Source organism: Vigna umbellata, chromosome 4 (genome assembly GCF_029865625.1).
Source record: "Vigna umbellata cultivar VRB3 chromosome 4, Vumbellata_1.0, whole genome shotgun sequence".
Classification (NCBI taxonomy): domain Eukaryota; kingdom Viridiplantae; phylum Streptophyta; class Magnoliopsida; order Fabales; family Fabaceae; genus Vigna; species Vigna umbellata.
In genome coordinates this window covers 41,295,408-41,308,268 of record NC_142168.1, presented here as the reverse complement: position 1 = coordinate 41,308,268, position 12,861 = coordinate 41,295,408, and the positions used below count along the sequence as shown (strand labels likewise).

Sequence of the window (12,861 nt, the reverse complement as noted above, 5' to 3'; positions counted from 1 at the left end):
GGCCAAACCACATGACCTATAGATAAGACACTTCTTTCTAGGAAAGGCACACTTGAATAAATAGACTTGTAATCATCCTTGAATTTATTGAGAGTTTGTTGGATCTTATCTTGAAGAACATTTTTCAAGTGATGCATCTCCATTACACTTATGCTTCCAATTCTCTCTAAGGTGGCATGTTTTGTACCATCTCTTCCTTATTTCATTTTTAGTTTTTCAATTTGCATCTTCTTCTTTTGTAACATATCTTTATATAGGCACATCAAGAATATAGGCATTACAATTTCTTTTCTGACCACTTTGAAAGTCTTCTATATGAAGCAACCTCTTCTTCCGTTTGGGGCTTTGAGATGCATTAATGCTCTTAGTGTGAAGCATTGAATACGTGCACCTACTTTGACAACACCATTGGAGCATGAAAAAGACTTACAAGTAGGGTAGGTGACTTCTTTCCACCTTTGAGCATAGTGCAGGTTTTGACACAGATGGTTCACTCTACAGCTACAACTTGCCTTTTTCTAGAGTGTCATTTGCACAAATATACTTTTAGTAAGTCCTTCGTTAGATCTTTGTGACAGTGATCTGTTGGGAAATCATATTGACAAAGTTAAGAAGCTTGTATTCTTTACGAGCATAAAATAATTAGGGGTTAACGTTTGACATGTACTATGAAATGTTTAAAGCTTGTGTTTAGGAATGAAAAAACGAATTCATGCTCACGAGTCAACTTGATAAAATTTGGCAAGCCAGGTTGTATTTTTCAACTCGTCTATTCAACCTGCCCACCTAGATAGCCAAATTAGTGGACTAAAGGTGGGATTAACCCGTTAACCCGTCTTTTTTTAAATATATAAAAATTAAAATAAAGAATAAATTATTTTTTTGTGTATTATAACTTCTTGATCATTTGTTTGACAATTAGAAAGTGCCTATAAGATTTTCGCAGTGAAGTAAGTTTCAACTCCTTTTTTTTGGGTCTATCAAGGAGGAGGTTATCTATGCGTTATACAAACACCAATAACATCTGATCTAACTATATAAGGGATCGACACCACTCTCTACCAAAAATATTAAGACAATGATTTAATGGGTCTTTCACCTTTATATACTGCTATACTTTCTCATTTCTATTCAATGTGGGACTTTGACTCACTCTTGGATTCCCAACACTTTTTCATGTAGTTCTTAGGTTGAGATTGTGCACGTAAATTCTTTGTTGCATGTGTCTTATGGTCTCTTTTCCTAGTTCCTTGTTGATCAGAGGTTTTAAGGACTCTCTTTGATCACAATTCTGTGTTTTATAGACGTTTCTAGAGTTCTTTGTGCTTGAAGCAACAATTGTGCGTGTTTAGAGCTTGGTAGTTCTTCTTAAGGTAAAGGAAGCTAGTGAACTTTCTTTGTTTCTACTTTTGCTTTGAATTGTATGATTTATGATTTGGTAGTAAATTATGTTGATTTAGTTGAAAGTAAATATCAATTTTAGTATAAATTGTAATTGAATGATTCTAACTAGTCTTTGGATGCTTGATGTTGTGAATGATATTTATGGAATGTGATGATGTTGTTAAGATTTGCTTTAGCTATGAATTTTTTCTGTTATTGGATGTTGGTGGTGTTAAATGTTGCTAAGTTATTGAGAAAAAAAGATTAGGTGAAACAATAGGTCTTTTTAGTCCAAAATAGAGGTGTTGATAGTTGAAATTTTGAATTACGAGTTAAAAGGATAAAATTGATGTATATATGATAATTTGTGACCAATTAAGACTTGTTGGGGTTGTTAGTTGTTAACAATCTGTAGTATGAGGTGTGAGTAGTCAAAAATTTGAGTTTATAAAGTTTTTAAGTTCATTTTGTAGGTTTGGACTAGTAAGATTTTGAAATATAGGTTTAGTGTCAAAATGAAAGGTTTGAAGTATGTTGTTAAGTCATTTTTGACTTGTTAAAGTCCATAAGTTGCTTTTCTATGAGTTAAAATAAGTAGAATTGATTTAAAGTCTATAAAGTGAGGTTTTAGTTGTTTTTAAGTTGGAATCTTGTTGTAAAATAATTGAAAACTAGTTTAAGTTGGGTTATACACATTTGGTTAGGTCCATTTTAGTTTAGAACTCAATCTAGGAGTGTTAGAAGTTGGTAAAAGTGTTTAGGATATGTTATAGGGGTTTAGTGGTGCAAATTTTGTAGTTTTGGTGCTGCAGAATTATGTAGAGAGGCTAGGCGAGCAAGAAGAGCTTACTGGGCGAGTTTATGGGAGTTCTGGCAGTGAGTTCCAATGGCTAGGCGAGTCAACTCGTTGGGCTTGTGGAGCTTGCTGTTTTGGCTCTCGTGGGCGAGTAAAGGTTGCTCGTCAACCGAGTATACAAGGTTTCTAGCAGAGAGTTTCAGAGACTAAGCGAGTCAGCTCGTTGGAGTTGTGAAGCTTGTTGTTTTGTCTCTTGCTGGGCGAGCCTATGCTCGCTAGGAAGTCTATTTCTGGCTGCTCGTTGGACGAGTGGGTTCGAGTCTATTTGGGTGTTTTAACTTCCTTTCTCTTATGTTTATAGTTTTAAATGGTATAGTGGTTTATTGCATGATCTGTGGTGTGGTTTGGAACATATGATTAAATGGAATGAGGTGTGTAAAAGCTCTAAGGAGAATTCTTAACGGTTGTATCAAAGTGTTGTTGGCATGAATGCATGGAGCTTAGTCTTGAGGGTTATCCTGACACTCTAATGATCATTCATTCTCGATTTGAGAGGAGTGATACATGTGGTGAGAGTAGTAGGAGGTCTTAATCTAGGTGCTTCTAGTATGACCTAATACGCAGTACAAACTAACCTTGTGAGTGTAATAGGGTGAAAATCATTGGCAATGACTCTACAGAGTAGTAGATGTCACCACGAGTGCACGACCCACCATAGCTCGATATTCATACTAAATTTAGATAGTTCAAGTCTAGGTCAAAGGCATGATTAGAATGCTTGAATTGTTTTGTGTGAAACATGACATATGTATGAAATCTTGATATGCTATGATTGATTTTGTATCACTAGCTTATTTTGTTTGGGTATTATTGTGCGTTGTTTTCTTGGTGACGATAATCTAATGAGTGTAAGCAAAGGATGATGATGTCTTGGTAGAGCAAGCATGGAGATGCAGTTGATGTTTAGTTTCTTTTAGACCTAATATTTTGTATATAATTTTGTTTTAATAACTTGTTTATGAAGTTTGATTTATATTATGTTAAATGATTGTAATTAAACTTTATATGTCATGTCGGTTAACTGTTCTATTTTATTGAATATATGATAGCTCATTTATACCATGTGATTGGAATGTCACATTAAATATGAATGGATTTTATTTTAAAATATTTATATTCTAAATGTTTTAATTTTATATAAAATTTAAATTTTGTGAATAGATATATTTGGATTGTCATCAAATTCAAAACAATTTAAATATCAAATAATTATTAAAAATTAAAAAATGTCAGTATTAATATTTTTTTTAACTGATTTAGATTTATGTTATTTTATAGTGAATGTTTTATAAGATTTTTTTATTCTATATTTACAAAAATGTTTCTTAATTTACATCAAAGAAATATTTTTATTTTGTATACTAATATTTCTTTATGTAAAAAAAAATAGAAATAATGAAGCTTTGTGTCAAAATTAAATTGGATGATCGAATCCAAACTCCAAAGTACAAATATCAAAATATAAATATAATCATGTGAAAAATTTTAAACTCTAATTTTTTAAAAATAAAATTTTAAATTCTTTAATTTTAAATAATCTAATTACTCTAATAAAATTAAAAAGTTTTAATTTCTTCAAAATTCTTTATCCAAACAACATATTTTACCATAAAATACTTCAGTTCATATAAAAATAATTATTCTCTTAATCATGTCGAATCCAAACACAAGATTAGGACTACTATAATTTTTTATAGCTGCTGTGAAATTCATTCACTATTAAATCAAAAGATTCATAAAAAAAACCTTAGATTTCTCTGGCTACCATAGCAACTCTCTTTTTATTTTTTATTTCCTTTGATGATTCAAACTCAGACAACTTGATTAGTTGTGATTATATGAGCAGAGGCAGGTAGATAATGATTCACATGATGGCACAGGGTGCATGAACATTGTCATCACTGAAGAGAAAGACTGTTTCATCCTGAACAGTAGAATATGCTTGATCAGGAAAGTAGCCATAAACACTCTCATTGTAACCATGTCTGTAGTAGTTATAGGTAGAAGAAAAAGTTGACTCATCCAAGTATTGAGAGGCATAAGGGTAGTATTCACTGTCATAAGGAAATGGCCAATATTCTGCTCTTCTTCCAGTTCTTCTCACAATCCTTAACACCTTCCCTTTCTCCACATACCCTCTTACTGTCACCTTCTGCTGATCCATGTCTATGTCCAAGCTATCAACTCCTGCATGCCAAATTTCACACTTCATCAACCCTAGAAATTACTAACTTATTACAATCATTAAGATCAAATAAAATTAAAACTTTTTCAATGGTTGAGCTCTTGCCATTCAATTTCGAGATTGCCCTTCTAATTCTTCCTTCACATCCTTCGCAATCCATATGCACCTTAAGTTCAACTATCTGCAACAAAATAACCTGAAAATGACACTAAAACAGATACAAAGAGAAATGTTCTTTTAACAATTTTTTTTAACAATTTTTCTACGATACGTAATAATATGTGATTGATCCGTTTCAAATACACACTAAATCAGATATAAAAAGGAATACATAATCTACAATACGTAATAACATGTGATTGATCCGTTTCAAATACACACTAAATCAGATACAAAAAGGAATACATAATCTACAATACGTAATAACATGTGATTGATCTGTTTCAAATATACAGATCAATAGTGACACATAATCTATTATCAAAAAATTATCAGAAGAAATTGGTAACCTATCATTCTTGGTTTAGGAGTATTCATGCAATATTGCACTGACAAAAAACCAAACAGAGTACTTACTGACAAAACATTAGGAAGCTTCTTTTTCCGAGGTCTCCACCCAAACATGTTATACATGTTGCCAGGACTAAGGATGCTTCTCCATTTATATATAACAAGTTTTCAAGAAACAAGGCGTTTAGATAAGCACATGCAATTATATCATATGCTTCGTGTTATTAATTGGAAGTAATTTTCCGCTCTGATTTGTAAAGTGAGAATTTATAAACGTAGGATTCTATATTTTTTTTTATCCTAATTAAAATTATTATAAAAAGTTATGTTTCGTGTTGAAATTAAATTATAGAGCAATTTGTTTCTGAACTTCATGAAAGTCACGTAAAAAAAAATCATTCTGGTTAAATGACAGACACAAGTTATATATAGTTTACTATGGAATTTTATATTTATCATATGGAAAACATTCCGTTGTTGGTTGGTTTTACATTATTTTTATTAAAGTTGATAGATGAAAAAATTTATAATTTAGTTTATGAATTAAATAATGAAAGCATATTTAACTTTAAAGTATAAATTAATCTTATCTAATTAATTTATAATTTTCAATCCACACTTTTCGCATCAAAACATATATATCTCGCACATAAAATTATAGACAAAACAATATCTCATTCATTAAGATATAATATTAAAAAATGAATTTAAATTTAATTTATTTTTATTAAAACGACTTAAAATAAAATTATGAGGTAAGATTGTATCTCACTTATAAATTAGTTTTCTAATGAATTTGATATTTTCAACCATTATTAATAAAAAAGATACGAGTTTGAAGCAATAAAACATTAAGATTTAGGAATTTCATGATGAGGAATATAATTGGAACTGATAAGTGGACGAATCTATGCTTATTTTTATTCTCTCTTTTGTCCGGTAGAAATGTGTTTCTATTGGATACAAATCACCTGTCCTTTTTTTCGTGTCTTATTTTCTTTATCTTAAAATATCTGCTTCATTAAAAGTCCTAAATATTTTTTTTAGATTTTTTTTCAAAGAATATTATTTGTGTTAGATAAAGCAAAGAAAGTACAATTTCTGTTGGGTATCGATTTTATTTGCAATATGAACAGTGGCACTCAAAAGGCCTAACACACTATTCTATATCGGTGGTAGTAAAGATTTTACATTGATTCCTTAATCTATATTGAAAATCGCTAACGGATTTAATACATCAAATATACACTTTTGTTACTTATTTACTCAATATAGAATACATATATATTTTACACCCATTAATATCAAACATACTACTGAGTATGTTTTCTTCAATTATGAATATAATTTAGTGGTGTGAAAATAGGTCACTGGTCCGATGTGGCCTAGCTCACCACGGATTGATTACTTAGTGAGTCAATCCAATCCGGTTCATTTATTAACAAGTTAGAAAAAATTGAACTTGGCTCAACTCCACTACGGATTAGTGGGTTAAACGGATTGACTTACTGGTTTACTAAATTATATTTCTTTTTAAAATAAAAAATATTACAAAAGTTTTTGTAATTTAAATCTAAATAAATTTCATCCTCAAAATGATGTTAAACTCAAAATAATTCAAAATAATAAAAAAAATACAATACAATCCACATATAATAAGTCGCTCAGATGGTATTTTTTAGGATTTCATAACATAATAAATTAATAAAACAAAACTAGGTGAGTTGGTGAGCCAACCCGACTCACCACAGGTTCAACCCGGAAGAGTCGAGTTAAAAATTGACTCGTATAAAAAAAATATTTTTTTCAAATCCAACCCGGTCGAAATCCTTGGTGGACCAAATTAACTCGCACGTTATAACCAATTTGACAGCTCTAACATAATTACTATAAAAATTAACATTCTATAAGTAATCTATGATCAATCATAATAGATATGGAATACCTTTTTTAATGTATGATTTAAATTTGTTTTTGGAGTACTTCCAACCTGTAAAATAAAAAGTTAGACCTAGGTAGTAAGATATGGTTTAAGTTTTGAAACAATCATAAACAAACAAACATAAATGGAAAATGTTTTTTTAACAAATATTTTTAATAGTCTATGTGGTAACTTTTGATTGGTCTGTTTCAAATATACAGACCAATAAAATAGTGAAACATAGTTTATTGTTAAAAAATTATTAAAAAAACTTGTTAAGATATCATGGTCCAACATAAATATATACTAAAGTTCTATATTATTGTATAAACTTTGAAAAGAATTTAAATTGTCTAATACCAATTTAAGTAAACAAATTCTAAAATATTATAGGGTCATCTGATCCTAACTTCTAAAAATTTGATAAGTTAGTATTTCTCTATATACCTAAATCATAAAATGAATTACGAGTATAATCTAAGTACGAGTTAAAGTAATAAAAAAATTTTCACAAGACAATGATAATTTGATACCAAAAAAATTTTCATTTCCATTTGACACTATTCTTCTCTATTTTTCCTTCTTTTTTTTAGAACTACTTTACACTTATAAAAAGGTTATCAAATGATAGTTACCAGTATTAAATAACTTTCTTTTTTTCTTATGTGACAGATCTTGACTAATAATTTTGGAAGAGCTAAAATAATACGCTTAAAATTCATATATTTAATTATTATCATTATAACAAAGATAAAAAATTAGATCATTAACATCATGTTTTATAATTAGCGAAAAAATTGATTTTCTTTTTTTATTTATGTGTTAACATTTTTTTTAAATCATGTAAAAAGTGGAGATGAAAAAAACTATAAGTAAATTAATAGAAAGAAAAAAAATATTAATAATTTTATGTTTTATTTTTTATCAATATTAAAGTGTTTTATTAAAAAAAATTAAAAGTGTACCTAATTTAAATCTCGTAAATTCTCATATATAAAATTTTAAAAGTTTGGTTTGAAGGGACTCCAACAACATCCGCGTCTGTGGAAAGAATTTGAAATGTTGTCTACCGGTATGAGTCATCCAACACAGTAATATACATAGTTACCAGGATTTCTATTACTCTAAAATTAAATATCAATCAGAGTTTTATATAATAATTCAAATAATTTATGATCATATACGGAAAATATAAATTACTTACGCATCTAATTAATAGTGAATTATTGTATGTAATTAAAATGGTAAAATAGTAGTGTAATTAAAGATCAATTATTAGAAAATGTGATTAATATCATTCCATAAGTCTAATTTATATCGTTTTCCCAAAACTTGGTATCATCTTAGCATTGATTTCCAAGTCAATAACATGAAAGTGGATATATTATAAATTAAGATGAGATTTGATTTTTAGAAATTAGTCGAGAAAAGTAAAATATATTCTAAAGTACCCAGGTGAACCATTCAATTAATACTATATTAATTATAATATAAAACCATAAATAGGAAACAAAAATTCATTTGAGTTATAACTTCAATATAACATTACAATCTCTATCACTCGTAATCCCTAACACTACACTACAAATACGTTAAACGATAAAGAATGTGAATTTCTCATAAAAACTGGACAACATCTCTTTTATTTGTTAGTATAAACCAAATACCATAATAGAGATATATTTGGCAAATAATTACATTCATATAAATATGTATAAAAATTTTCATTTAATTCTTATATTAATGGATACTAATAACACTAATGAAATATAAAGCTTTTAAAAATATTTGTATTGAAAAATAACTCATCAAAATAAGTGGATACAAATAATAATCACAACAATATTTTATATTTATGTAATCACAAAAACATATACTTAACAAATTATTAACTAAATTTGTCGACAATAATATCTATCAATAATAAAAATTTTGAATTACTTAACAAATTTTATGAATAATAGACAGATAATTTTACTGATAATTAAAATCCTAAAACTCATTAATAAAATCTTATAATAAATTTTATTTTACTAACAATTTTTTTTCTATTAATAATATTCGTTGATAAATATTATTTCATTGATATTTTTTTATAATAAAATTTTGTTAATATTATAAATTTAGGACAAGAACAAACCCTAAATACGGAATACAATACCTGAAAGCTACAACAAAATGTTATTAAATTCGTAGAAGTACTATACACTCTTAGTCTATTAGTAGTTTATTTTAGTGTTTAGTGTAAGTGTTAAGCCATAAATTAATTCAGTTGAAACAAGGAACATTAAATACCTTTGAACATAACTACTTTAATTTTATGTAATAAAGAAAGTATTTATTAAGACTAATGGTCGTTTTTACAAAATACTTTGAAAAATACTAACGTTTGTCTTCTCACTTTATTCTACATGGATGATTAAATAATTAATATTAAAAGGAGTAATAAAATATTATTTTTAGTAATTGATGATTAATAAAATTGTATATGTACTAAGGAAGTACGTATATGAATAATTATTGATTTTGAAATCATGGTGTTAATTTATTGAGAAACGTACAACTTCTACAAAGGAACTTATTCCATCGACATTAGGTCACATGGGTTGCAAATTCCATTTTTTCCCCTCCTTTTCATGATTTTGAAACATCATATATGCAAAAAATCTCATAAAGAGGAATTTGACACCTTAGACTATTGGGGAAAAGTTTGAGACCCTTTTTCATTCATTCTCAACGATTTTTTCCCTTTTTAAGTGTGAAAATTGTTCATCCTCCTTTTAACAACTATTGACAGTCTAATTAGCATCGAAAACATCTTTTAATAACAAAGTCAAACAAGTCAAATCGTATCATATTAAACCTAAGCACTATAGCGGTATATATTCTTGAATTTAATTTATGCTTATTGCTACATCAAAAAAGAAAAAAAAATCATATAATATATGAATCTATATAATATTAACAAGGAAACAGATGAATTTTGATTAAATTTTATACACTCTCCATTTACTGTTATAATAATTTGTACGTATTTTTATTTGATGAGCTTTGTCACGATTTTCTTAAACCTTAGAGCAATTTGACATAATAATTTGTTCAAGAAAGGTTGTCTCTGGAGAAGGATGTGAGTAGTTTGTATCAAGAAAAATCGAAGAAAATGTAATTATTGAAAAAAACCAAGATACAAAAAAAAAATTAATAAAAGAAAAGTCTGAGAAATAAATAAAGAGATTTCTACTTTTATGAAGAAATGAAATGAAGTGGGAAATATTACTTTGAAATAAAAATAGAAAAGGTTTTGTACTGTTGTTGGAGTATAAGTTCTTTCTTTCTTTTCCTACTTAGCTATTTATTCTTCATAGTTGAGGGGACATTAAAGTTGAGACGAAGCTATGTACGTTTAATGTAGGAAACACAACAAAGCAACTCAATTTGTAGCTTTCAGAAATCTGAACTTACAACCACTGCATTGGCATATGCTTGGATATATTAAGCTGTTGTCTCTCCACCTTTACTTTCATCCCCTTTCCTACAACACTCTCCAATTAAATCAGATTTGGGTCACTTATTAGCTCTTCAACATGATGTTCATGTCCATATCCCTCCACACCTTACGAATATTCCTCACATATATACATTGAACTTGTGTTTCATCCACTAACGTAAGTGTGTAATATTAATTTAAGAGTAATAATTATGTTTAAGCTTAATAATATATTAAAGCAAGATTAAAAGAAGAGTTAGGTAAGATGTTCAAGATTCCAATAGATAAGGTATAGATAAGGTAAAGTTTAGAATATATAACATCTTATAAGTGAGTTTTATAGAATTAAGTTAGGTTTAAAGTATAATTTTTAAATGTTGTTTAGATGCAAGTTGGTTTACCATGACTCGTGATTTGGGTTGTTGATTGCGCGTGGCGTTGATTACGGTGGCACAATGAACATGAGTTGCTCTAAGGTGGTTTCATGTTTTGGGTTGTAGTGGTGCGATATTATGATTTGTAGGTTAGATGGTAGTGGAAGATAGAGGGGTGATTTCAGATTTCTCGTGCGCGATGGCTATCGCGAATGATGGTGGTGCACGACTTGGGTGATGCAATGAAGGATTCTGATGACTAGCGATTTGTTGCATTTTCTTGGTTTCATGTTCATGATGGAGATTTAGGGTTTTGCAGTGGTGGTGTTGCCAACGAATGAATTTGGTGTGTCATAGTGGAGCTTCTAGGTTTCCGTTAGAGAAGATGGAGATGATGATGATGATGATGATGATGATGATGAGGTGACTTGTCATTGGACAAATTGGCGTGTGGAAGATCATGGACATGTAGCAGCGTTTGACGTGTTCAACTTTGTGTGTTAGGATTGATGTACACATGACATGATCCGGTTAAATCTGATTTTGTGAGTGGTAGAAGGGGTGAAAATGGATAAATAGGGAGGTGTAACAGAAAAAGCTAATTTTGTGGCCCATTGTTGAAAAAGGAGAGGATAAGTGAAAGTTATGAGTACATTTAGTTCCTTGTATATTTTCTTTTCTAGAATTTATTAATTTTGGCCTTATTTTGAAGCTTGAAACAATTTATTTTAACATTTTTAATTAATCAAATTTAAATTCAGCTGCATCAATAAACATAAGAATATCCAAAAATAATTTATACAACTAAAAATTCCTTTCTTAAGACATTTTATTTCACAAATTTATAAGTCTAATTATTACAAATCTTATAAGTCTAATTATTACAAATCTTATTTAAATCAATATTTTAAACAGAATAATTTTATTAAAATTTCAAAATTAAACATGAATGAAGACATAAATATGTATTTTTCACTTTCAAACAAAACATTTAAAAAATGAAATCATTTAAAATGAAAGCATTTCAAATTTATTATATTTAAATGTTTTAGAAATTGCTTATATCCAAATACAATATCAATGCGTTTGGACAAGTTGTTTTAAGAGAGTACTTTACTTTTTCTTAAGAGAATTTGAAATGTTTTATAAACAAAAAATAATGTTTGGATAAGGAATTTTGGAAGAAATTGAAATTCTAGAATTTCGTTAGAATAACTTAAAATTAAATAATTTAAAATTTTACAAAAAAGAAATAAGATTGAAATTCTTCATGTTCTAAAATTTAAATTTTAGTCTTTGAAGTTCGGATGAAGTCGAGTCAGGTAAATATAATTTTTTTAGTGTGTGTATTATGAAAAATAATTATCGAGATAAAATTTTATTTCAAATCATAATGACGTTGGCTTCAGATTTCGAAATTCGTATCTTAATAAAAATGTTAGAGATTTTTACGTTTCAAAATCTTAATAAAACTTAAATTTTTTACTACATTTTGCAATTCGTCTAAATTACATATTTTTACTTATAAACATTTATAGAAGAAGAAAATAAAAAGTAAAACAAATTAATTTTTTAATATAAATTGAAATTAACTTATGTTTTTGGTACCAAAATTGAGTACGGTCGAATATTATGGGTTTTTAACGGCGAAATAGAGAACTTCGTCATATTGAATTTTGGAAAATGTTATTTGGACAACGAAATTTTGACACAGATTTAACAACGCCACGTGTCAGCTCTTGATTGGCCAAATAAATTGAAAATAAAACAGAGAAAGAGTTACGGGGCGAGGGATATTTTGGGATTTCAAGGTTAAAATTTGAAGAATTGGGTTTCGCGGTTTAGGGTGGGAAAGACGTTCGTTCAACCCTTGTCGCTCTCTCGCTCTCTCGCTCTCTCGCTCTCTCGTTAAAATTTAAAGAATTGGGTTTGGGCGGTTTCGGGTGGGAAAGAAGTTCGTTCAACCCTTCCATATTGTGTCTCGCTCTCTCGCTCTGTCGTTCGTCTTCGAAGCTTCCATCTTCGCTGTCGTTGTCTCGCTCTCTCGCTCTATCATTTTTACTTTGTGTTAATCTCACTTATAATGACAAAAGTAGTGATTGAAAAATGAACGCAACATTATAATAAGAATTTGAAAAGTACAAG

The 12,861-nt window shown here is 28.6% G+C and overlaps 1 protein-coding gene across 1 annotated transcript; it reads right to left on the bottom strand.

Moving 5' to 3' along the window:
• Positions 1–4,001: 4,001 nt before the first annotated feature.
• On the bottom strand, positions 4,002–5,131 carry LOC124832403 (Heavy metal transport/detoxification superfamily protein). Its single transcript, XM_047306605.2, has 3 exons — positions 5,001–5,131; positions 4,530–4,605; positions 4,002–4,426 (listed from the first exon to the last, which is right to left on the bottom strand). Exons 1-3 carry the CDS (start codon positions 5,055–5,057, stop codon positions 4,104–4,106), a joined length of 456 nt encoding a protein of 151 aa, XP_047162561.2. The 5' UTR covers positions 5,058–5,131; the 3' UTR covers positions 4,002–4,103.
• Between the last annotated feature and the right edge of the window lie 7,730 nt (positions 5,132–12,861).